This window comes from Epinephelus lanceolatus, chromosome 21 (genome assembly GCF_041903045.1).
Source record: "Epinephelus lanceolatus isolate andai-2023 chromosome 21, ASM4190304v1, whole genome shotgun sequence".
Classification (NCBI taxonomy): Eukaryota; Metazoa; Chordata; class Actinopteri; order Perciformes; family Serranidae; genus Epinephelus; species Epinephelus lanceolatus.
Genome location: NC_135754.1, coordinates 37589875 through 37616562, shown reverse-complemented (window position 1 = coordinate 37616562; position 26688 = coordinate 37589875). Strand labels below are relative to the sequence as shown.

The window sequence follows — 26688 nt, the reverse complement described above, 5'->3', positions numbered from 1 at the left end:
GCTAACTAGCGTCAATGTTCAGAGTGGAACACAGTGTCCTTATGATACTGTGAAGACGGAAGGTTATATAATGTTCTCTAAAGGTTCATGTTCTATCGTTGAGTTCTTTGCATTAAAAGATGCTGATGTGTCAGAAATGATGAAGCTTACAACCTTTGGTAAAGTCACCTTTTGTAATCTGCAGGAAAACACAAAGTAGCACACAGTGGTGAAGTCAGGTCTCCACTTTATTGAATATTCTGCTTCAGAAGACAGTGAACATATCCAACAGGTGTTGCAGTGTTACAGGAATCAGACATCACATCAGAAATGTTTGCAACTAAATGATGTTAACAGAGACTCTCTCCAACAAAACAAGATCTGCAATTTTTACACGAGCTATGAGTTTATATTTCAAGAGACAAAGCAACTGAGTATCAATAAAGGCTCTATCTATGTGCCAAGAGTTAGATTATAAAGTTACAACAAAAAATATCTGTGACCTACCAAGCAACTAAAGTTTAAACTGATTGTGAAGCTGTGAAGCAACAAAACAGTCTAAGAAGAAGGCTGTGCATTGAGTCAACATGAACTAACACGTGACAAATCAGATTTCTACAGCTTTAAAAACACCAGCAATGTACTTATCATCTAACAAAATGGAGTTAACAGCAACTCTCTCATCAAGCAGTAAAGTCTTAAACCGAACCTGAGGTCAGGGTTAAAGTAAAGACTCAGAAAAACACAAACCAGAAAAGATAACCCTTTAAATATTACGCATTAAGAAGAAAAGGAACAAATCCTAAATCAAAGAACAGGTGTGTTATCTACCTTATGTCCAAACATAATCAACATGATAAATTCAACAAAACAAGTCAATCATTTTCCTTTTACATGAGCTGTGAGTTTCTACGTCAACATATTTGTGTTCACAAAGTAACTGTGATTCAATATAAGCTCTGTATCTTTAAGTATCAGGAATTACAATAGAAATGAAAACAGTTAAAACATGTTGTGTGATGTACCAAGCAAAACTGAAAGTGAAGCACGGAGCTGTTTGAGAAGAAGGCTGTGCATCGAATCAACATGAACTGAAAAATAGAAAATGATGTTTAAAGTCACTTTATGACATCATCGATTTTCCTGGTCTCTCTGGGTTTGAATGCATTTTTTTTTATTTTTGAGGGATGTATAGGCTAAAATAGGATGTTAGGTTGCTTCTTAAACTTTGAATATGAACCTGTGTCCCTTCTGACAGACCAGCAATCTAACAAGTGTTTGTCATGGCTTCTGCTGAACTGGACTCAGGTATGCATAGTTGGAGTTGTGGTAAGCCCAGAAGCCTGGGTAAACAGGCGCAGTGAATTTGGTGCGAAAGGTGTAGAGGTGACGCAGAGTGTTAGATGAGACTCTGTAGTAGGACAGAGTGCCAGCAGGCCAGTCCAGATACACCCCGACTTTGTCACAGCCATCAGAGGGAAAAGCAGTTTCCCACTGCAAACCATTATGATATGCCTTCAAAGTGTGATAAGATGAATCGCGGTACTGGCCAACAGCCCACGAGATGGTATTATATCCAAACTCGCTGCTTGAACTTTCAGCTTTTCTTTCAATTCCCTTGTATACAACAGCAACATAAACAGATTCTGGGGAGTCAGTACTCCACTGCACCTCCCAGTAATGGCGGCCAGTTAAGCCCTCTTTGCACAACACCTGAACATGTTTATCGAACCTCTCTGGGTGAGCAGGGTATGACTGCCATTCTCCACATGTTGCCTTCTTGCCTCCCTCAGACAGAGTGAGGTAGCCGTTTGCAGTGTTTGGGTCCAGGGTGAGATCAGTGGCATCTGAAGGAGAGACCAAATTAAATTTAGTCATCCTGAAGGTCAAACAGGTTTCTGGAAGACAGTTATAAGTACAGCATATTTAAGGCCTTAAAATAAAAGCATGAAAAAAAGACTTACACCAGATCAAATCTTCTCTGTCAGTGATGGTCTCCACATCAGGGGGGTCAGGCTTTGTAAAGTCTTCACTGGCCAGGATGCCCTCCCTGTAATGATAGATGGTTGCCCCTTTGTATTTCTCATTTGCTATGGTTGCTATGAGAAAACGCAACCTGTTGTTGTTCTTCTGTGCTTTGGCAAAGTCACGGAAAGCTTTGGCTTTTTTTCTCATGTTGCTGTAAATCTCTTCTGAGAAGTACCATGGCTCTTCATTGGTACTTCCTAATGTAGATGACTTTAAGTAGGTGGCCATCAGATCCAGGTAGGTATCACCTCTTTCCATGGAGGTGAAAACAAAGCACAGAGCATTCTCTACGCCTGGAGCAAGAACCTCTCTGTCCAGCTCTGACTGATTTCGGACAATCTTTATTCCCTCCATGATATCTACACAGGATCTGATGATGTTGATTTCTCTCTCTTTGTCATCCAGCCACTTGCTCAGTTTTTCACGACTGAATGGCGACTTGTCTCGGTCTTCAAAGAGTTCTTCTACTGAGCTCTCATCTGCTTCACCATCACGGATGGAGGGAAGTTTCTTCGCCAAGCTCTGTTGGAGGTTAGTTGCAAAGTGACTGCACAATTTTTGGAAATGGCTTAATTCTTCTCGAATGACTGGGAAATTTTCTACCACTCTGTCTTCCAGAGAATCATTGCATCTGATTCCTGTTTCGCCTTAAATCTTCCAGAGCATCCTGCACCCTCCTCACTAGTGCGTTGCTGAGCTCTCTTGACAACTCAGCAGCTTCAGTGTCCAGATTCTTCAGTGGCATCAGCCAGACCTTCAGTGGAACAGTATCCTCTCCTTTTCCTCCCAGTAGCTGTGGAAGTTGAGCGTAGACCTTCACCGCCTCTTCAAATGTTGTAGGGTTGCTTTTAAGAATGAAGTCTCCGAAGTATTTGCAGGAGAATTTGTTGGTCAGTTCCTTTTCTTCATCATTCAGCTTTATTTCAGCTTGTGCCTCAATACTAATTGAGGGGATCTTCTTTATCACAGCCTGCATGCTGCCCTGGATGTTCTGAACCTTGCTGGCTTCTAACTTCTCACTGTCAAACACAAAGAGAGCATTTGCCCCGTACTGGATCCCAGTGACCACATGTGTTGCGCCGCTCTTCTTAATGACATCTTTCTGTTTGGGGTCCATGGTTCTGATGTTAATCAGTGACAACTCTTTGAAGTTGGTGGTGGCTTTGTACTGACACGTCACTCTGCTCTGATTCTTGAATTTCTTCTCATCATTCAGATACTTGGCAGATCCTCCGACTTCAATCAGTCCACTGCAGAAACTGAGCTTCAGAGAAGCGCTAACATCCAGCAGAGAGGACTTTTCGTCAATGGAGTCAGATGCAGAAATATTAAATGCACTTCTATGTTCGGATCTTTCAACCGTGTTCTCTTGTAGAGTTTTCTTATCCCACAACGTCATACCTGTAGAAAGTGGAAAATATCAGTCATCCGTTAAAATCAGAAAAATACTTTCCTTCCACATACATACATTTTAAAGGAATACTTTACCCACAAAATTAACATTTGTAAATCACTTAGTTGTGCTGTGTGACCTTGAATTTGTGAAGAAAACTTAGTTTTTCTCACAAGCCTCCACCGAAAACAGCAAACATATTGATTTGTTGATTGATTGAGGGAACATATGTAACATCAACAAAACTAATATCAAAACATCTGTTTACAAACTGTCCCACAACTCGTGCAGAATAATCCCAACCTCACTTATCCAGTCGTGTGTTCAGGACTGGATAAACACTCCAAAGAAAACCTTGGTTTTAGAGTCAGGCTTTGAAGAGAGCACAGATCAGTTCAGTTATTTTAGCTAGAAGTCCTATTTGTTAAGTCTCGAGCATAAAACTGGATAAATTAAATCTGGGTTACACTGTATGAGTTGTGTAAGATTGTGTAAATGGATGTTTTTAATTAGTTCTGCTTTTGTTCAACATTGATCCAAATTAACTAATAAATCACTACGTTCACTGTTTTCGATGGAGGCATGTGAGAAAAACAAGGTTTTCTTCATGAATTCAAGGTCACACAGTGTGACTAACTGATTTACAAATGACTGTTGTGTAGTGTAAGTATTCCTTTAAAGTATGTAAAATAAATACTCTCCTATGATTAATATTTTGTCGAACATGGTTTTCTCCAATAAAAAGTGCAAAAAAAAAAAAAAACCTCTGAAAAGGGGGGCTCTATTTCCTCTTCCTTATTGAGAAATTCTGGATCTGGCCTCCGCCCTGTCCACCACTGCTGCTTGCACTCGGTTGACTGGTCAATGAGTTTCTTGAGAAATGTTTTGGCAAATACCCATGATATCATCCAGCCAGAAGGGGGCGCTATAATAAAGGCTGAAAAATTTCATTTTGTAATGGCCACGCCCCTCACAACCTACACAGATGATTCAATTTTTTTATTTATTGAAAGATGATATATGAACTGATACCACATGAATATCCTGTCTTCCAAAGATCAACTGATAAATGGAACTACAAAGCATCTCCCAATTCTTTTTATATTGAGTATAAATGTTGAAGAGGTTAACATTATGTTTGTGCTTCATGAAATGATTTCAAAGTTCCTGTAAGCAGAGCTGTGACAGGTAAATATATAGTCTAAGTCAAGACTGACCTGGGATCAGTGCATCTCTGCGAGCATCATAGAGCATTCCTAGGCCAAAGGGTCGACCCAGAGCGGCAACTGTCATGTCTGAGGCCATTTCTCCAACCTGTAGGGAAAAGTAACCACACAACACTCAGTACTTAATTTACACCCTTCTGTCATATGTGTTGAGAGTTTATAACATGGAGTCAACTGTCCTCCAGTGAGGACGACAAAGATCAGAGACAGAAAGAACGACAGTCTTAGAAATGCAGTATTTCTCTGTAGACACCAGTCTGATGCTGATAGTTTTACAGAGTTCATTCATTCATTCATTCATTCATTTTCCGTAACCGCTTAGCCTATCCCAGCAAACATTGGGTGAGAGGCAGGGTTCACCCTGGACAGGTCACCAGCATATCACAGGGCTGACACATAGACAGACAACTATTCACACCTCTTTTTTGACCCGCCTATCTCTCTCTCAGTTCACCCCAATCTCCCTCACAGACTTACCTGTTCTTATGGTGGGAATGAAAGCTGCCACTTGCACCCTGGGCCCTGTCCCATCCCATCTTATCAAGGCCTGCCTTCCCACTTTATCACCGCTCATCACAACAATAATTAACTCCTCCCTATCTACTGGCTCAACATACTCATACTGCTTGACCTGAGTGCAGCATTCAACACCATCAACCATTCCATCCTTCTCTCCCGCCTTGAAACCACTCTTAACATTACCGGCACTGCTCTCTCCTGGCTCAGTTCCTACCTCTCCGACAGACACCTGTTCATCAGCATAAACAATTGCAAATCCCCCACTGCTCCCCTCTGCCAAGGTGTTCCCCAAGGTTCAGTTCTCGGCCCCCTCCTCTTCATCCTGTACATTCTCTCCCTTGGTCACATAATCTGCCGTTATGGACTTTAGTTTCACTGCTTTGCTGATGACATTCAGCTCCACATCTCCACCAAAGCCATCACTCCTGCCACTCACTGTACCATCACCAGCTGCATCACCGAAATAAAATCCTGGCTGCAAACCAGCTTCCTAAAACTTAACTGTGACAAATCAGAAGTCCTCATCATTGGCCCCAAATCTCTCATCAAACCCACCCATAACTTGTCCCTCTCCATCGATGGCTCCACTGTGCTCTGCTCCCCCCATGTCCATAACCCTGGTGTCATCTTCGACCAGACACTCTCCTTTGACCAACACATCAAACACATCACCAAAACAGCCTTCTTCCATCTCAGGAACATCACCCATCCATCCCTCTCCTTTTTGGCTGCACAGACTCTAACCCATGCATTCATCACTTCCAGACTCGGCTACTGCAATAGCTTCCTCTACGGCTTATCATCCAAAACACTCAAGAAACTTCAATATATCGAGAACTCAGCTGCTTGTCTTCTCACACACTCCTGAACCTGTGACCACATCACCCCCATCCTTCGTAACCTCCACCAGCTCCCCATTCCCCAGCGTATCCACTTCAAACACCATATCATCACTTTCAAAGATCTTCACAACCTGCACCTCAGTTCAGTAAAAGTCTAAATACACATCTGTCTTTGTCTCCCTCTGTCTCTGCCCCTCAGTTTGTCCTCACCTGGTGAAGTTGTGCAGATCAGCTGAGTTGTGTGAGAGTCTTGTTGACTTCCAGCTGGAGCTTCCAGTCTGATGATCTGTGATGTTGAAAGGTGACTTATATACTGTCAGATACTCTCTTCTATTGACTCCTCCCACGACACGCCTCAACACGTGACCTGAGGCCTGTAGAACAGGGAGATAATGAGACAGGCAGAGTGCTTCCTTCACCCGCTTCTGACAGACTTTAGAGGACACATATTTAACTGTTCTGAGACTGCAGCCCAGGCATCCCAAAACAACACAACATTCATTAAAATAAAAAATGTGAATCCACATAATCCATGTGTTTTATAATTCTTTACATACAAAGGAAAAGAAAATACATCCTTCAACAAACTTGCTGTCTACAGCCTGAACTACTGAACCACTGGGTACAAACAGGTCCGTGTCAGTGAAAACATGGACGCTTCAACCTGGCAGCACAGAAGATCTATACGATCAGCACAGTTTCAAGATTAGAGTCACCAATTCAGTATCTGACCAAATGTCTCCCCTTCTGCTCCTGAGATATGACGTTGAAACATGATGATGTCACAGTCAAGCCGACCTTTGACCTTTTGGATATAAAATGTCATCACTTACCACATCCTGTTAGACATTTAAAAACAATCAAAAGTATGATTTTTCACTGTCTAAAGCCACACTCAACCAAATGGTTGAACTGTGTTCTGGTAAAGGTTGTGATGCGAAGATAATAAATTTGTAAAGGTCGCCTATAGTTCTACCTTACACAAGGCATTTAGTGACGGGAAAGATTTATAATTTTTCATGTTCCGCTGTCACATTTATTAATGCTGTATGGTGAATTTATCAGATGCCATTTATATGTAGGCTACACGGGTATGGTATGGACTGAAATATTGTTATTATGTTGATGCCAAAACTTGATATAAGGGGGAAATGATGCATGATGGGGAGGAATGAGCAGTCAGCGTTTGGAGGTGCGCGAGGAGTTTCCCGTCTCTAAAGGATCAAACCAATACAGCGGATTATTTTTGTTCCTTGTGGATTACCTCAAGACACAACTTTGCTGCCAAGCAGGACGAGTGGTGAGGTTGCGTGGTTCTTTGTTTGTTTTTGTGAACTGCGGTGCTTCATTACGCTCCAACGGACTCCCCTTTAACATATGTTTTCTTTTTTTGCCGGCTTCTGGGACTTTGATTGACTGCTGGGGGATAATTCGTTATTTTTGTGAAGAGTGTGTATTTTTGATAACGTGGAAAAAGTGTTTGATTACCTGTTTGGTGAACCGGCGCCCACGCCGTTTTTTGTTGAAGTGTTATCTCCATCCGGACGTGGACATGATTTGTTTCCTTTCACTAAAGTTTGATTATTGATTCAATTTATTGTGACTCATTCGTTAATCTTCGTTTATTCTGAATATTTTAACACCGCAAAGGGTGAGAATATGAGTTTGTTTTGGGTGATAAAGCAAAATTAATTAATCTCTTTTTCGTATCTCAAACACCTCGCACCTGATCCGCCCGTAACCTTTAGATTAGCGTTGTAACTTTTCCTTTGGTTAATTTTATTACAAGGGGAATTGTTGCAGATTTACTTTCTTTTTTTACAAATATAAAAAAAAGGAATTTTTCATATTGTTCATACCATATATTTAATGTTATTCCATTATGTATTTGATGAAAAAAAAAATCAGTATGATTTTTGACCATTTCTGAGATTTCTGACATTCCTACATACAGGTTCCTGGGTTCATCTGCAGGGGGAGCAAAAACTTTAAGTGTTTCCAGTATTTTTATTTTATTTTATTTCTAACTGCTGAAAGATGTCTTGCTGCAGGAGTTGGATGTGCATTTGGACATTGTACAAGGACACTAATAGTTAAAGTTTTGAAAGTACATTTTTTTTCTGTTCTTGCTTGAGCTACGCCTTCAGTGTCTCAACAGTCCGGGGTTGATGTTGTCGTATTTTGTGCTTCATCATGTTCCACTCATGTTCAGTGGGAGACAGGTGTGGACTGCAGGCAGGTCAGTCTGGTACCTGCACTCTGTCACTATGAAGCCACGCTGTTGGAACACGTGCACAATGTGTCTCACTGGCTCGCTGGAATAAGCAGGGACGTCCCTGAAAAAGACTTCGTCTGGATGGCAGCATATGTTGCCCCAAAACCTGTATGTACCTTTCAGCATTTATGGAGCCTTCACAGATGTGAAGATACCCATGATGCACCTCCACTCCATCACAGATGCTGGCTTTGAACTTTGAACTGGTAACAATCTGGATGGTCCCGGAGCACACGATGTCCATGATGGACTGGTCACACCACTTTGGGTCAGGTACTGAGTGTTTCCAGGATGCTCCTTAATACCCAATCATGATACTTTAATCTGTTACCAATTCACCTGTTTACCTGTTGAATGCTCCAAACAGGTGTTTTTAGACCATTCCTCAACTTTCCCATTCTCTTGTTGAATGAAGAATGAATTCAACAAATAAATAAACCATGACAGAAATGAAAGGATGGGAGTGATGTGACATTATGTGCTGTTTAAAGTGTGATTTCTTCATACAGGGACAAAATATCCACCTGATGAAACCCACAGTGTTCACCTCCTCTGACCTGACAGGTGCAGTGTTACTGTTTCAACACAACATCATAAATGTATCCACAGAAATGTTGACAAATCCACTTGGATCAGCCAAAACATTCAAACCTTTGATCATGTTGTTCCAGTGCATTGTTCTGCTGGGAAACAGGTTCCACCTGACATGTTCCACCCACTCAAACATTGTTGCAGATCAAGTTCCCATGATCATCTGCTGGGAACAAAAACTTGGATTGTTTCCAGTGCTTTTGGAATTCCTAAGAAACTGATAAGACATGTCATGTCCCAGGACGTCAACAGTTATCTGTGCAGTATTGTTTAATCTTTCCAGTGCATTGCTCTGCTGGTAAACCTTTGGTTCTGGCATCATGTGGATACCACCTGACATGTTCCACCCACTCAAACACCGTTGCAGATCAAGTTCCCATGATCATCTGCTGGGAGCAAAAACTTGAATTGTTTCCAGTGTTTTATAATTCCTCAGTAACTGATAATCCAGGGACCTGCCCAGGGACTTGAACATGTTCACCTTCTCTGACCTGACAGGTGCAGTGGTGACCATTGTAATTCATTTAAAGCAGAAGTTTTTCCACAGAAATGAAGACACACCTGGGGCCTGTATCACGAAGCAGGATTAATGTCTTAGCGAGGTAACTTCAGGGTTATCCCTGGGTTTGCGGTATCATGAAGCCGGTTCAGTTCTTATCGGGGTAGATCACCATGGTAACTTACTCTGAACGGCTATCCTGCTCCGGAGCAGGGTAAGTTCAGGGTTGAATCTGATCCTATAAAAAGCACCACCCACTGGCCAATCAGCTGTTGATGGCTGACAGAAATGCAGCCCAGTCATGACGGGAAGTTTAATTCATTTGATTGATTTTGATTTGAAAGTTTATTTTGAACATTAAAAAAGAAAAGAAAGCAACAACAACAGACAATGAAAAGATTGTTCAAAAAGGAGTGGAAAGAAGTGGAACTTTCATCCCACCCCTTCATAAGAAAGAAACTGATCATTTGCAGACACTTAATAACACCATTAATTAGTGCCAACATTTTGTTTTGTTGGAGGAAATGATCCCTGTTAAAGATAATGGGCCTAATTGACAGCTTTGCTGTTGGAAATGTGGAAAGTAGCCTATCATGTCTACACTTCATGGTGTTTGAGGGATTTTCCTTTTTGTTTTTAAAGAGGGACACTAGCTATATTTTTGCGCAGCTGTTAATTTCTAACACAGCTCAATATCAGGATGATTTTATTCAGACTATCAGTTTGGTGTTGATATGATTTAATTGTGACGTCAGCTTTAAGCTTTATTGTAGCATATATAACGTTATGACAAAGAAGACCAATTTATCAGACGCAATGATGTTAGACGATAATTGTAATACACGCAGTTCATCTGCGCAGCATTGATTTCATGGGATTCAAGGGTGTGATCAGTGTCAGATGTACAGGTACAGGTACTGTAGCTACTTGAACCAGTGATGAGTCATTTAACCTGCACATCATTTTATTTGCTGCCTTGTTTTGTCTTGATTTTTCCCTCTCTCCTCCTCTATTTCTTCTTTCCTCACCCGTTTTTTTTCTTCTCTATCATGTGATTTCATTGATGTTTTGACAGGGGAATTTCTTTGATAAGCTGTTAGTGGCTTCTAACCTCTCCGGCACTTTTCTTTTTTTGATCTTGTAAATGTTATACTGTCTGTTTTTGACATTATGTGCAAATAAACTAATCTAAACTAAAACTAAACATTATTCATCCCGTTATGCGTTGCCACGCATGTTTCCTCCTCCTGCAGCTGCCACGGTGTTGGCCTTTTCTCTAATGTTGCTTTTCTCCTCCTCATATTTTAGCAGAATTAATCTCTGATCCTCACATGAGAAATACTTTTCCCCCTCACATACGGCGCTCTGTGAGGACGCTCAGTGACGCTGCGCTTCTCTCACGATTGTGATTGGTCCGCTGCGTGCGCGTTCAGGGCTCTTGATAAAGCAACCCTGGGTTGAGTTACCGAGTTGATATCCAGCGTCGTGATACCGATTATCCTGATTGCCATTGTCAGGGTTAGTCAACCCAGGATAGGTCTGGGTAACCCAGGAAAGGTTGATCTCGCTTCGTGATACAGGCCCCTGATCACCATATCTGTGGAACAAACACAGCATTTTAACAGTTTCTGAGGAACTGCTGAGACAAACAGGTCTTTGCACCATGATCTAACAGCGACAGAAGAGATTTTGCTCGATGTATTTACGAGAAGGAATTTTACTCGGACCGTTTAATAATAATTGTTACAGTAGTTTTCATTTCATGAACCCAACATTACAACTATAACATGATATAAAGCAAATTTCTAAACTTTTGACTTTCTGTCACACACATACACACACACACACACACACACACACACACACACACACACACACATTCTCATACTTCTATCCTTGTGAGGACCCTGATTGACACAATGCATTACCTCACCCGTTACTCTAAGGGATTGTTCATCATCTATGAGAGAGAAGGGGTTGTTGCAGAAAGAGGGAGGCATGTCAAATCATTTTTTAAGCACTTAGGAGGAACTCATGTTTTTTACTTTGGCTCAGAGGAGGGGCGTATACATTTAAATGGCTGTATTTTGTATTTATTTCACTGCAGACTTTTAAAGAAAACATTCCTTCAACAATTTGCCAAATTTCCAAATTTTGTCGATCATTTCAGTGATAATTTTTGGAGATAACTTTTAGTGAGTTTTAAAGAAAATGTTGGTTTGGAAGGTGTGTTCTTTAAAAATTGCCAAAATGAACCCGTCCGCATGACAAGAGTGAAAAATTGAGGCTTTTTCCAACTTCAGGATTTCGTCTGCAACTTTTAACTTCCACACATCAAAGGCTTTATGTGTATTGTATGTATGGATTACATGTATTACATAAAGCTACACACACACACACACACACACACACACACACACATAAGAGCCGCAGCTCATCTCCTTCTTACAGCTCACAGTATTCTTTTTTGATTTACTCCTCTACATCATATTTGTTTGTTTGTTTTCACACACAAACATAAAACATGTTTATAGGTAAACACATATGAGATGTGTATACTCATAAACGTACATACTGTACATATAGTTTTGTATTTTGCTCACCAGTGTATTGACCTATTTTGCTGTGTTGACTAATGTTACATGTGTTATCACTTTTCATTCACTGCATTTGAATAGTTTTTGTGTTTCTGCAACACATATTAATGTCCTGCCAATAAAGCCTGTTAAACTGACTTCAACTGAGAGAGAGAGAAGCATCCTGAATGAACTTCAACTGAGCTTCATTTGTACTTGATAACATGAGTTTCTGAGACGTCATCAACACCACCAATAATTACCTGACCAACCCTCAGCTCTCTACTGGACCATCAGCACAGTGCAGGAAGTAGGACTCTAATTTATCAAATTCAACATGGCTGCCTCATTGTTGTGACACACACTCACTGAGCTCCTCATTTTACCAAATTTGAGAAAGTTATGCTCAGATTAAAATTTGATTTACAGTTATTTTATTTGCTGTATTGAAGCTATAAATGGTGTATTTATTGTACCATGATATCATTTTGAAAACGTGAGAATCAAATATGATACTGCAGGTTCTGACAAGAACATGGAGAACTGTTTCTGTGTTGGCCAGTAGGGAGCGCCAGATAGACATACAACTGTGTGTGTGCTCTCATGAGGATAAAATGTTTCATCTGATCCTCTTAACATGTTCATTCCATCATCGGGAGGATTTATCCAGCGAGCCCAACCAGCTTGTTTTCAGGAACAGTCTGAAGTGTGTCAGACTCTATGTACTAAAATAATAATAATCATAATACTGAAATGATTTGCAAACAGGATACTTGACTGAAGACAGAATCATTCACGAATTTGATGCCTTTAAGAGATCAAAGTTTTGAACCCAGTAATAACAGAAGTAATACCTGTGAACAAGTTCAACACTGACTGACTGAATGTGCAGTTTGTAATTCAGTATTTATAAAAATCAAATGTATACATTAATGAGATTCTGCTGGATGAATGAGGCCTCTCACAGACCTGAGGTAACACCCTGATGGATCGCGTCACACAAGAAGCAGCACGTTCAGATCTGTCATTCGAATGACGTCTTTCAGTCAGCTGAGATGAACCCAGCCTGGCGTCTGAACATCTCACACTTTCTGAGGTGACGGTGACCCTGATCTCTCCTCACTTAGTCAGCAGTAGTCTGGTAATAGTGATTACACGGTGGGCAGCTCCAGCCACACACAGTTATTCTTTGACCTGAGGATTACTAACGGTCATATGCAGAACGCTGCACCCAACGACGCCACGTGATGGAAACACTGGAGACAGATTACGGCTGGTGCCAACGCTGCAAGGTGTCACTTTGCGTCATGCCAGTGTGTGATATTCTCACAGAGTGAAAATTACACCCCCAGTCTGGAGAAGTACCAAGTACCACCACAGAAGCTGCTGTCGATGGGCAACACATCCTCACTGTGACCTCGTCACATGTCCACGTTTGGTCATGGACTTTCCACGTCCACATATGACGTCCAAGGTACCCTGGGTGTGTTGGTTGTTGACGTTCTGGGCGGCCGTGTCAACTTCAGCCTGTTACATGCATTGTCTGTTTTCAAAATACACTTCTGTTTTCACAGGAAATGTACAGTTTGCATTCATTCTCTTTCAAAATAAAAGCACTGCGTCAGTACAACAACACAAACAGTTTTTTTTCCCTTTAACAGCCAACACGTGGTTGGGTTTAGGAGAAAAGAACAGGGTTTGGCTTTACAGGATGCAAACACTGCTCTCCTGGGTGAAGGTCAGTGTTTGTTGGACCCATCCATCCAACTCAGACTTTCGCCACCTTAACATTAGTTCTTGTTCTTGTTTCCCCAAATGGAATGGCGACCAGCTGCGTAACATGCAGATGTAAAAGGACGTCTTTTTTAGTCAGTGTCTGATGCAGTAAGTCACTGCCCAAGCACTGGATTTCGACGATCTCAGAGTGAGACCGGGCAGCAGCAGAACGTATTTTAGCCACCTAAAAAAAATCAATATCAGTTTAAGTGTACGCTATATTTATAATTTTTTTACCGCCTTAACCTGCAGTCAGACAATAATTTCAAACAGGAAAATGAAGCAGTTACATCACTCTCTTCAAAGCCAGACTCCATTGAGAAAAACAGTAAGCATCACTGAACATCTCTGAACACAGGAGCTGCTGGTCTACTGCTGCCTAAGTCAGTTAGTTTGTTTGTCTCTTTGTGTGATTTCGGTGAATTTGAGCGAACCCTTTAAAACACCAAACACTACCTAACTGATTGATGCAGAGGTAGACCAGCAGCTCCTGTGTTCAGCCAGCTAGAAAATTTCTATTTTTGTCAATGGAGTCTGGCGGCTGTGACGAGAACATAGATGGACAACTTAAGCTGTTAACAGCTCCTCTGTCGGTTTGTGCTGCTTCATAGTCGACGCACGCAACATGAGCAACGCCCTTCCTTTCATAGTCAACACACTGAACGCAAGCGACGTTGGCGACACTTGAAATGCAATACATCGCTTGCACAATAGGGGGTAGCAGAGTCACCAGTACATTCCGGGTAGCTAGTACTGCTGTAGCTAGCTAGCACTGCTAACTTATTAGAGTGCAGGGCACTAGAACTGTCATATAAATGTTGGTGTGCCTGTATGAGTTTGCAAAGTTTTTTCTCATCGCCCGCCATATTTCATACCTGCTTCTTCTGTGAATAACAAAAAGTGGTTCATTTCAAGTACATCGATTGCATTATCACCCATTATTATTGTTATCAACGCATGGTATTACACGCATCACTGCGTCGCGTATCAAAAGAATGGACAACACATTTTGAGACACAAGCACGCATCATGGCAGCTAATGTGTCTCAATGCGTCTTGATGCGTTCGCGTCTGCATGCCTTTGCGTCGACTATGAAACGGCCCTAACATGACTTAAGAGAAATTTGATTTATTATGTTAGTCCGACTAAATCCGGTCATGATCCTGGTTTTTGTTTATAATTCCTGGACTTCGTTTTGGCATTTTCTGTTTGTGTTCTTCCTTGTTTCATGTTATTCTTTCATGTGTAATGTGTTTGCTGTTTTATTTTGTAGATTCTCTCCTCATGTGTCATGTCTGGTTTTACTTCCTGTCTTTGTGTGTTTTCCCGCCTGTTTCCATCACACCTGTCTCGTTAGTCCTTCCCTGTTCTCAGAGTCTTCCCTTCACACCTGTTCTGTATGAGTCTTGTTTGCTCCACCCTAGTGTTCCCCACCACACCCTTATTGTCAGCAAATCCCCATTTCCCTCCTTTGGTCCGTGTCCACCTCCTCCAGCTGTGTCTCGTTCTTGTGATTAGTTTTCTGTGTGTATATACCTGTGTGTTTCACTTTGTTCCTTGTCAGTTCATCTGTGTTCATGGTGTTGTTCCCTGGTCTGTTTCCTGCCTGGTGTCTCGTGTTCAGTTTTGGGTTTCTTCCCTGTGTTCATCATGTTATCCCTGCTGGTTTTGGTTCCTCTTCCTTCTTTTGGACATTCAGTTACCTGCCTGTACTGGATATTTTTTATTAGCTCCATAAAAGCTCACCTTTTGCTCCAACTCCACCTGCTGACTGCTCTGCATTTGGGTCCCTTTCTGAACTGATATATGACAAAGCTGCACTTTTAAAATCCATGTAAACATGTTAGTGTGACTGAAATCGTACTAAATTGAGTTTCTCAAAGTTGGACTAACCCACCCAGATAATGTGACTCCTGCATGTATACAGTCAGTCTAACCCAAACTGGCCCAGGCGCTCTGAGCATGCTCCACAGTTTCCGCCCCGGGTTTTGACTTGGAAGTTGAATTGCAGTAAAAACATATCAGAAGAAGTTTGGTCTGTGACGTAATAGGTCAACAGGAAAAAGGTCCAATACTAACAAGCTGAAAGGGGGCATATCTCCACCTATCGTAGAGGAGTTGGACATACTTGGCTCAATAAATGGATTCCCCTTCCGTGCTTGTATACTGGGACAAGGACAGTAGGCCAGTTAGATGTCCTCGTCCAGCTGGAACTGCAGCTCCACTTAGGTCCTGTTTATACGACAACGATTTCAACTGAAAACGGTAAACTTTAGTTGCATTTTGGCCGATCATTTATGCGACAGTGGCGTTTTGGGTGCCTGAAAACGCAACGATTTGAAAACGGGTTCCAGAGTGCAACTTTTTGGAAACGGCAGCGTCTCCGTTGTCATGTTAACTTGCAATATGCAGTTCCTCTGAAAACGGAGACTTTTCGCACATGCGCATTACGGTTCCAGTCACTAGTCACGCCGACCATCACAACAACAATGCCGAGCTCTGTTTGTGCTGCTCACCCTGTTGATTTGAAGTGAAGTGTAGATCTGTTACTGTAGCAACTGCACCTCGTCGTCCATCCAGACAAAGTTATCTGTGCATGCTTTCGCCATTGTGTCTTTGTTTTGGTTTGTAATCACTGTGTTGTAGAGGAAGGCGCTTCAGCGCAGGCGCATGGTGTCATGCTGTGGTGTTGCTTTGCAAATTTACACTGCCACCCATTGGCCTAGTGTGCATAGCGTTTCCAGTAGATTTTGCGGCTCCGTGTGAACAGAGATCGTTTCAATAACGTCGTCATATAAACGCAGAAGTTTTTTAAAATGCAAAGGACAGACTTTTCCGAAACTGTTGTCGTCTATACAGGGCCTTAACTGTGCATGGAAACGTACTGACTGACTATGGATAAGTTTCTCATACAACCCCACTTCAAAACATCTGAACTGTCCCTTTAAAGTTTTGCATCATTGATACACATCTTTAAATGTCATTACTCTGTGATGTTCTGTTGACTAATGTTTCCTCTTCATTGGCAGCTGACATAAAAATCAGTTAATGGGGCATTTCTACATTATAGAAATACCATATCGATCTTGCACAGATTTGAACCCTTTTGCCTGTCAGATGGTAATGATCATTCACTCATTTATGGTGTACAATGAGGTGGGTGGGTGTCTATTGGACTGGCAAACTGGAGCCTATCCCAGCTGACACTGGGTGAGAGGCAGGGTTCACCCTGGACAGGTCACCAGACTATCACAGGGCTGACACATAGAGACAGACAACCATTCACACTCACAGTCACACCTACAATTTGTCAAAATGTGTAGCCACACTGGGCTAGTAAAGGAACTGAGGTTTTAACTGAAGTTTTACGGTATTAATAGATTCATCTTAAGCATCCTTTTTGTATCTTTCTTTTGTAAATATCCAAATTTATGAAAGTTCACTACAAACACTCTGGAGTATTTCTTCAAGGCAAAAGGGCTCTGTGGGAATATCCACATGATTTTAGTATAGTGATCAATCTCTGTTTTGTGGGATGCGTTCAGTGTCCAGTATCACCTCAACACGTTGTTTACAGGCGTTGAGGCTGGTGTTGGAGCACTCACTGCAGGGAATTACTCTGAAAAGTACATTAAGATGATGTCAGAGACTCCTGCAGGGTGGAGGATTGAAAGGTTTCGAAGCAGATGGTGAGACGATTGCATAACAAAGAGGGAAAGACCCACTGGGCCTTTCAGGAAGCTTCCTGCTGCATCCATAATCTGCATCAACATATTCCAGACTTATTATCTTATGTATCCGATTGTCTTAAATCAGTAATTTGATTAGTGTTGCTTAGTGTTTCCTGTATTTTCCTCAGACAGGCGTAACAGCAGGCCCATATAACACTTTAAATATCTCAGACAGAGCAAACAAGATATAAATCAACAGTTTAAATCTTAGTTTTTTGGTTTTTCATGCATTATGTGAAACATTTTGTGTATGAAATGTGTCTTATTTGATCACAAATACTGCTTATTATCAAAGCTGCATAAATGACGAAAGTGTCTGAAGTTAATTGTGTTTATTGTGTTATTATAGTCATCACACAGAATCCTCACTAAGTCTTTGAAATCTGACTCACATCTAAAATGATTCTACAAATCCAGACACAATATCACAACATGACGTTACAAAAATGGAGTTTGCACCCTCACCCTCCTCAACCCAAACTAGATACGTATGAACTGTTGACATTACAGCAGGGAGGTGACACGTCCATAATCTGCTGCAGGGCTCAGCATATAAGAGGGACCCTAAACCCCGGCTGGCCCTCACAGCAAACCCAGACTGACCAGTGCTGCGCCAACACCCACTCGTCTGGCTGTCCTTCACCCAGCAGCCGGTGAGTACACCCTCCTCTACATCACCAACATGAACTCTAACTTATTAAGACACCTGCGTAGTAGTGGTAGTAAACGAAGTGAGAGACAGAAATAACTGATTGTGGAGCTGCATGGAAGTCAATGGATATTTATGGACTCTGCAATTATTACTTTTTGAGCTGACCTGAACTCAAAAGATGGAGATGAACAAATTAAGATGAAGCTGAGGACACGGGTTCTTGGTTCTTGTACCGTTGTGGAAGATTCATTATTCAGTTGTGCTGCAGGGTTTCTTTGGATTTGGTAAATATGGAAGCAGAATGAAGTCACTCAAAAATAATTCGGCTCTTGTTTTTCTGAATTAAAGACATTACAATCTTGTTTATTCAGAAAAACAGAAGCAGAATTTTCCTTCCATGAAAACTTTTCTCAGAATTCTAAAATCATAATTTCTTTGAAAAAGAAAAAGCAGGCAAATATTGATATCGTAAGTGAATGCATTATGTTTCATCAGGTAAAACTAAAGCTGCTGTTGTTTTAAATGTTTTAATACTCGAGTTCATTAGTCCCAACTGGTCCGGCCACGGGGTCCACATTTTTCCTACGTTATTAGTTCAAGGTCCACACAGTTTAATACATTCAGTGTTGTGCTTGCGTTTGGCCATGTCACTCACTCTACAGCAGGAAACTGCACTTCAAGATAAAAGCTTGTCCTGGAAATTAACTGCACTTCAAAACTAAATTGTGTTTTTTACAAACATGATATGTTTCACATCAGAATGAACCTGTGACCCACTTTTGGACCGCGACCCACCAGTTGGGAACCACAGCATAGGATGATGAGTTTTGGCACATTTTTTTTCTTTTCACCTTACTTTGAGAAATTTACTTATTTGCAGAGCCAAAAGAATCAAGTGCTTTCCAAAGTAAGAAAATACAAAATATAAGTAATATCAAGGACACATTTCTCGCAAGAAAGGAACACAATGAGAAAAAAGTAAAATTAAGTAAAACAAAATAATGATGGTCATTAAAAAACGTTGAGTTCGAAAACACAGTGGTGTAGTTTCTCAGCCGTTAGGAAGAGTCTTTCTGTGAAAGTAAGTTTTGAGATGAGATTTAAAAGCAGGAACAGAGCTGATCTGAAGCTCGGTGGAACAGAAACATGTTTCTACAAAACACTTTTTGTCATTTAAGAGAGGACGAAATCCTCAAATATCAAATGTTGTCCGAACAAGCAGCTGTACAAAAACGTTCCCTTGGTTAAAACCATCTGATCAAACAATTGTGAAGTACAATGTTTTTGATAATTGGTGCTGCAGACAGTGTTAACATAACAGATGCAAAGTGTTTTCAATCCACAGTATAATACACAATCTTATTTCTAGACCATTAAAGATATTTTAAGATAAATTGTTATTCACTGAATATGAAAAGGCCAGATGATGACAAACCAACCACTGACAGACAACATAAACACCAGCAAACATCTGTACATTGATATAAAGCCTCAGCACACTGCACACTGTACAGTCAACTGTTTAAAAAGACTTATTCGGGACGGTTATTGTCATTGGGACGGATTGATCATTAGACCTTCAGAGCGTGCTCAGCATTTCTGCCATGTTGTCCTTGCTCTAACGAGATTACATTTGAACGGTGGCTTGAAACAGAGAGAGGAGGAGTACTTATTAACTTGAGCCAGGGATTATGGGAAATTGGGTCATCCCCACAGAACAAGGTAGTCCATCTCAGACATTGAATCACTGGGAAATATGAGTGTAAATCCTGCCTGGTGCTTGTCAGATCTGTAAGAGGATTAAGGTCTGTAATGTCAGACAGAGGTGACACACTCTTACAAATAAGGGTTCTCCCTGAGATGCTGAGGTTCTCCCCAGAAACGTTTGCTCCAGGGGAACCCTGTTTTGAGGCAATGGTTCGTCAGGGATTGTTGAAAGATCCTCTCCCTCAAATATTCAAATGTTGACCCATGTTTCAAATGGTATTTCAAATGTAGATGTATCTTGAATCCCCTAAATTAATTCATCTTACTTGTGTTCTGCCATCACTGATATCTTTACCATCATTTCATGCAAAACAATGCCAGATGGTCTGCCGAAATTAGCTATTTTTTTCTTTTTTTGGTTTCCGTTTCCAACCCTACCGCACCACTGGAATAGTGAATGCTGTAGCAGTAGTGATTTCTGGAATCTCCACCCCCTAAAAAACGGGATTGTTGAATATAAGTGTTGTGGGTCGCACTGGATTGCATAAGCCCCTTTGGAAGCCCCCTGAAGCCCAAGTCTGCCAGGCATGGTTTCCTTGGCCCGGGCTAACCTGTTGAACTAAAACCATGATTACTGAGCGTGGTCAGTAAAGTCAGATAGTGGTCAGTAAAGTCAGATAGTATCTTAGTATCGACCTGGTTTGGTTCTGGACGAATCTCTTGGAATGTAAAGGATTCTTAGCACTCTTAGAAGGTGGAAAGGTTCTGGATAGAACTCTCAGAGAGGGTGTGGGTGGGACTAATCAACTACTCAACATATCCTCTGACAAAGGTTCATATGATATCTAACAAATTAGCCCCCCATGAATGCCGTTGGCAAGTCTCGCACTTAAGGTAAAGATACATAGGTAATATTTAGGATTACGATCATATTTGGGGGTCACAAAGTGACAAGGTACCTTAAAATAACTCAAAGTTCACTTGAGACAGGAATACCAGTCCCCTGGGGGAAAGTCCTGTGTTGGTTTGACCTATCTTCCACTCAAAATGCCTTCTTACACAAACTTCCTCTCGTCATACTACTTCCTTCTTTGCTACCATCAGCGCATTGGTCACATGATCACAGCTGTCTTGATTATGTGGGTTATATACAAATTCTGGTGCATTGCGTTTCATAGATATACATGCGAACAGTGCCCAAGAGCAGCTTCCACCATTGAAGGGTTCTCCGTAGAACCTCTCATAACTATTTTCAACCAACATGGAACAGGTTCCATTCTGGTTCCTGCACCTAGTTTTGAACCTTTTGGAGCATCTTGACAAAAAATGAATTGGTTCAGAATCCGAAAAGTTGCTTCCCAGCTTTCTTGATCTGAAGGGCGAACCGTAATGACATCAGTCAACATGTCATTGTCTTGCCCATAATAGTCTTTTATGTCTTGTTGTCGTCAATCTTTGGTCAGTGTTTGTTTTTTGGATAAAAACAAATATCTTTAATAACTTGGGGAACACAGGCAGGTTCTCTAAATAGCAACAAAGGTCCAAGAATCCTGAACAGAACCGGTTCAAGAACCAGGGCTAATTTGGTGGGAAAGGTATCCCAGGGAATTCTGGGATGGTTCTAGGTACAACCCTTTATGTTGAGGTCTAGGTAGAACCCTCTGTTAAACCTTTTCCACCAAATTGGCTCTGGTTCTTGAACCGGTTCTATTAGGATTGTTGGAGCCTTGGTGCTAGTTAGTGAACCAGTCAGTGTTTCAACTACTTTTTAGCAGAACCATTGTAATCAAGGATGTGTCATCAGTGGAGTGTGTTGCACAATCTACAACTGAAGTAAAAGGTCATAACCAAGATGTGGATCGCTTTGATTACTATGATAAATTATAGGATATTTTTGGCTCCAGGTTCTAGCTGGTCACCAACTTTTTGGGTTCCGAACAAATTTATTTTTGTTTGAGATGCTCTGAACAAAATTAGGTGCATGAAAATGGCACCTGTTTCACATTGGTGGTAAAGTGGTATAAGGAAGAGTTCCAGGTGGGACCTTTAGCGAGGGTTTTACCAGGAGCCAAGAAAGGTTCTCCAATAGGGACAAGCTGAAGAACCCTGTATGGTTCTAGCTAGTACCTTTATTTTTCAGGAGTGAAATTAGCGGTTATATTTTCTAAGCAATAATTGGTTTGGAAGACTTATCTGAATTTTTCCGTCCTCCTCTCCAAAATGAAAAGCTATCATCAGGACGACTACACTTCAGAGAGGTGTCTCTAAAGCCAGCAGCCCGCACACACGTACCATAACTACTCAGAATGAACCTTGAGCCACCAAAACCTGAGATCAAGTCGGCCACCCGTGTCACCGGAGGCCCCGCCACCCCACGCAAGGGACCACCCAAGTTCAAGCAGAGGCAGACCCGCCAGTTCAAGAGCAAGCCTCCGAAGAAGGGAATCCAGGGGTACGCCTCGAACGATGAACATTTTTTTCTTTAGAGGTTTAGAGATAACGTCATCTTACGGTGTGTGTTTGGTTTTTCTTTGCAGTTTTGGTGATGATATCCCTGGAATGGAGGGCTTAGGCACAGGTGAGTTTAATTTAAATGCATCTCATATCAGTTTCTTTGATCTGCAGGGGCCCAAATGACCTCATGTCTCTGTGTTTTTCCATAGACATCACTGTCATTTGCCCATGGGAGGCCTTTAATCACCTGGAGCTGAATGAGCTGGCCAAATACGGCATCATCTGAGCCCTCCTGCACCTTCCTGCAGTCCCCTGAGGATTACAGGCCACCTTCATACTCTTCAAACCATCTGCCTCAGGCTCCATCTCCTAACTTCAAATGGAACTATTCCAACATAACAGACTGTAACAAACACAAAAAAATGGAAAAACAGGAAAAGAATCAACAACAAAAAAAAAACTTTCTGTCCTCTTTCTCAGGATTCTTCTTCTGCAGTTCACACGCAACATCTGCTCATGTTTAGGATCTGTTGATTTATTCTGACATCGTCTCTAGATCTGCACTGTTTCTCTAAACTGCCAGCGTCCTCTTCTCTTCTCTCACTGTTCTCCTAGTTTTTTCTTCTTCTTTCCGTCTTCCTCTCTCTTCTTCTCACGGACAAAACATGAAACTTACGCAAGCAAGGCAGCCTCAAATTGAGTTAAGTGACAAACCCGTGAAGCGGGTGGGTTCCCGCTTCACGTGCTTCGGCGCCTCTTTCACCATCTCAGAGGCTTGTCCATCAATATCGAACATATAAAATACAAAACCTAAATTCTGTAGAGACCGGACACCAGCTTGCCATTGCTGAGCGTAACCTTTCAGTGGGATAACCAGTCATCATCAGATATCCCTCTTCTCCCTCTGTTCTCACCAACATTTAACTGCACCCATCTCGCCCAGGACACTTAAATCTTCATCATTCTACCATCTTTGTTTTCATAACATGTGGAGGTCTGATGCATGTAGATGTGTTTTCAGAAAAACTAATTGAGAAGAGAATAAATGGGCAGTAGTGTGTTTCGTTCATTTGCTCACACTCACACCGTAGCTGAAGAGGAACAGTATCTTCCATCTTTGTGTTTGCTTGTGTAAACATTAGTTTCACATCTTTCTATTTGTATATCTCCCTTGTATCATTTTAATGTGTGTGAAAACATGTATATCATGTGTAGCTCTCTGTGCCCTGTGTGTTTATATCTGTGTTTTTAAGATCTCAGCTGTTTCATCCATCATCTTTTTCACTTCATCATTTCATCTCCATCGTCCTCGTCACTGATCCTTCATTCTGTTCATGTTCAGTGTTACAAATCTGTTGTAGATTTGATCGACGCATACACACCTTCAGTTGTATTTAACGTTTCAACTTGTACCATCTTTCGAAACATATATATTCAAATCAAGAGGACAGTGAGAAAGAAGTGTCTAACTTTGCTCTGATGATATAAAACTGAGGATTTTTCTTTCTAAATGATGTTTACAATGATTGCACTGTAGTAACGAGGGATGAGTGGGATGGATGTTTCAGTTCACACCCAGATCTGAAGAGTAATGTGTGTAATGGAGCTCTGTCCTCTCTACAGGATTTGGGGAAAAAAATAAAGCATAAAAATAGGAAAATAAAAATGGGGATTATTTAGTTGTTATTTAGATTATGAATCTGCAGTTTGATATTCATCTTTATTTTGGTCTTTAAGTTTAAAAACAAAAAAAAGGTGCACCGTGCATATGTACAGTCTACACACACATGTATACAAGTATGCATACATATAAACAACATATTGGGTTGATTATTTCATCAAAAGTAGGGTTGGATGATGAGATCTCTGAGAGTAAAAATATGACTTGCAATATGGAAATATAAATTTGACAGTCCTTAAAAAATAAACCAAAATAAAATAAAATAAAACAAGATAACCATCAACCTGCTTAAGATCAAGCAAGTAAAAGTATACAGTGTTGAGCATTAGTTAAGTCAAGATTTTACAATTTTCAGACTGAGTTCTGCAAGTCATTAAAAAGACTCACCTGTAGAAATGTTTTAAAAATCTATACATCTACAGAAAGTATCAATAAAACAACTTTTTGAGAGTTTCTATTTTCAGTATCTTGACATATTTACAAGTGAAACAGGGTAGACAGGTCATAACATAAACCAAAGTAAAATAAAATAAAATGAAATAAAACCAGATAAAATTAAATAAAATAAAACAAGATAAAGTAATGTAAAATAAAATAGAATAAAATAGAATAAAATACCTGTGACTGAAATCAGCCTTCAAGAGCAGAAAAACACATTTTGGATAAATCACAACAAACAACAACAAAAACGGTAAGTGGCAAATATAATATAATATAATATAATATAATATAATATAATATAGGGGCGGCACGGTGGTGTGGTGGTTAGCACTGTCACCCCACAGCAAGAGGGTTGCCGGTTCGATCCCGGGTGTGGGAGCCCTTCTGTACGGAGTTTGTTCTCCCTGTGTCAGCGTGGGTTTCCTCCAGGTGCTCCAGCTTCCTCCCACAGTCCAAAGACATGCAAGTTAACTGGTGACTCTAAATTGTCCGTAGGTGTGAATGTGAGTGTGAATGGTTGTCTGTCTCTATGTGTCAGCCCTGTGATAGTCTGGTGACCTGTCCAGGGTGAACCCTGCCTCTCGCCCAGTGTCAGCTGGGATAGGCTCCAGCCCCCCCGCGACCCTCAAGAGGATGAAGCAGTTAGAAGATGAATGGATGGATAAAATAATAATATGCTCTGCCACTATATTAGGTTACTAACAACATCAATTTGCATTACAATATTTTATTTATTTACTGCAACCCATTTCATACATAGTAAATATAATAGGAAAAGGGAAATTTTTACTTAAAATTATAAACATAACTCCTCTCAATAACCCTGAAATAGATGTCACTTTGTTCTATTCAAGAAAGTAAAGTAGTGTTATTTATTACTAACGCTGAATATTTGACATCATTGTGTTAATGTCTGGTCTGCCTCTAAATGCTACGACTGTAGGGAGAGGTGTGAACTCATTCACCTGTCCCTCCATGCTCCCTTGAGACACACTGCACACCACACACAGGACACTATAAATGGAAACAGTGGTGTAAGGTAGTTACAACGGGCCCCAGTGCGCGAGATTATGACGGGCCCTGGTGCGCGAGATTATGACGGGCCCCAGTGCGCGAGATTATGACGGGCCCCAGAGCGCGAGATTATGACGGGCCCCAGTGCGCGAGATTATGACGGGCCCCAGAGCGCGAGATTATGACGGGCCCCAGTGCGCGAGATTATGACGGGCCCCAGTGTGCGAGATTATGACGGGCCCCAGAGTGCGAGATTATGACGGGCCCCAGTGCGCGAGATTATGACGGGCCCCAGAGCGCGCTAGTTACTATTTATGCGCCTAAACTAGTTCCAGTGTAATCGTATCATCTCGTCACATGATCACATGAAGACCTGACACTGTATAACACCAACATACAAATAACCCTGAAATAATCATCACATATACATTTACGACAAAAATACCAAAGAAAATAAGAAATTATTCATTTAATTGAATAGTTTTTATCGCTTATCTAGATTATGTAGAATAAGCATATATTATTTAGTTCACTACTGACTGTTTTACAAAATAAAAGAAAGAATGGGGATGGGTTTGCTTTTCAAAGAGATATAGCTCAGCAAATGGCACTATTTTTTATTCAATGTGACTTTTTTTGTTTGTTTGTTTTTAACACAGGCATTTATCTAAGGTGGCAATCTGAATTACCCACAAGAGGGTTTGCTTTCTCTATGGGCCCCCTCAGCTCAGGGGCCCCAGTGCAAAAGCCCTGCCTGCACCATCTGTATTTATGCCCCTGAATGGACCACACAACCAGCAATCAAAGAGTACTACGAGGGCTAATAGAGGTGAGGGAAATGGCCCTAAAATAATATCAAGATATTTCATTTTTATTTTAATGTAATTTTGATTTTAATTTTATATACTTTATCAGTCCCCCCGAGGGGAAATTAAATTGTTTCAATTTTATAATGATATTCTTAACGATATGACAAATTAGTAAAAAAAAAAAATGTTATTAATTTAAGAAAGTAGAACTACAATTAATTAAGTAGTTAGTTTGAATTCAGATATTCAGTAAAAACTAAATCAAATCTACCACTAATTACACATTTAAACAGCTCCCAAATACAAAAAATGTCCCCTGGGATCTATATATATATAAATCAACAGCTGATTTCCTTCTTTTAGTGAAATCCTAAATGATTGAGTTGTTTTGTTTCCACCTGGACCTTTATGCCCTGCCATTTCTCCACTAACCATCAGGTTGTAACCTGTGACAGGCTGTCATGACACCACAACTATCACACAGTCACATATAT

The 26688-nt window shown here is 40.9% G+C and overlaps 2 protein-coding genes across 2 annotated transcripts; one reads left to right on the top strand and one right to left on the bottom strand.

Moving 5' to 3' along the window:
• Positions 1-209: 209 nt before the first annotated feature.
• Positions 210-6384, bottom strand: LOC117263142 (neoverrucotoxin subunit beta-like). Its single transcript, XM_078163703.1, is given in 5 exon segments — positions 210-1826; positions 1944-2655; positions 2657-3408; positions 4618-4714; positions 6198-6384. Coding segments are annotated over 4 exon segments (2118 nt in total). The 5' UTR covers positions 4706-4714; positions 6198-6384; the 3' UTR covers positions 210-1260.
• Positions 6385-17949: 11565 nt separating this feature from the next.
• pde6gb (phosphodiesterase 6G, cGMP-specific, rod, gamma, paralog b) lies at positions 17950-23909 on the top strand. Its single transcript, XM_033611446.2, has 4 exons — positions 17950-18089; positions 22024-22247; positions 22333-22373; positions 22459-23909. Exons 2-4 carry the CDS (start codon positions 22102-22104, stop codon positions 22533-22535), a joined length of 264 nt encoding a protein of 87 aa, XP_033467337.1. The 5' UTR covers positions 17950-18089; positions 22024-22101; the 3' UTR covers positions 22536-23909.
• Positions 23910-26688: the final 2779 nt, after the last annotated feature.

Excerpts from the sequence above, each read along its gene's own strand:
- pde6gb (XM_033611446.2), top strand. The coding sequence starts at position 22,102 with ATGAACCTTGAGCCACCAAAACCTGAGATCAAGTCGGCCACCCGTGTC. Across the intron at positions 22,248-22,332 it reads CCGAAGAAGGGAATCCAGGG|TTTTGGTGATGATATCCCTG; the intron begins GTACGCCTCGAA and ends TTTTCTTTGCAG. Across the intron at positions 22,374-22,458 it reads AATGGAGGGCTTAGGCACAG|ACATCACTGTCATTTGCCCA; the intron begins GTGAGTTTAATT and ends GTTTTTCCATAG.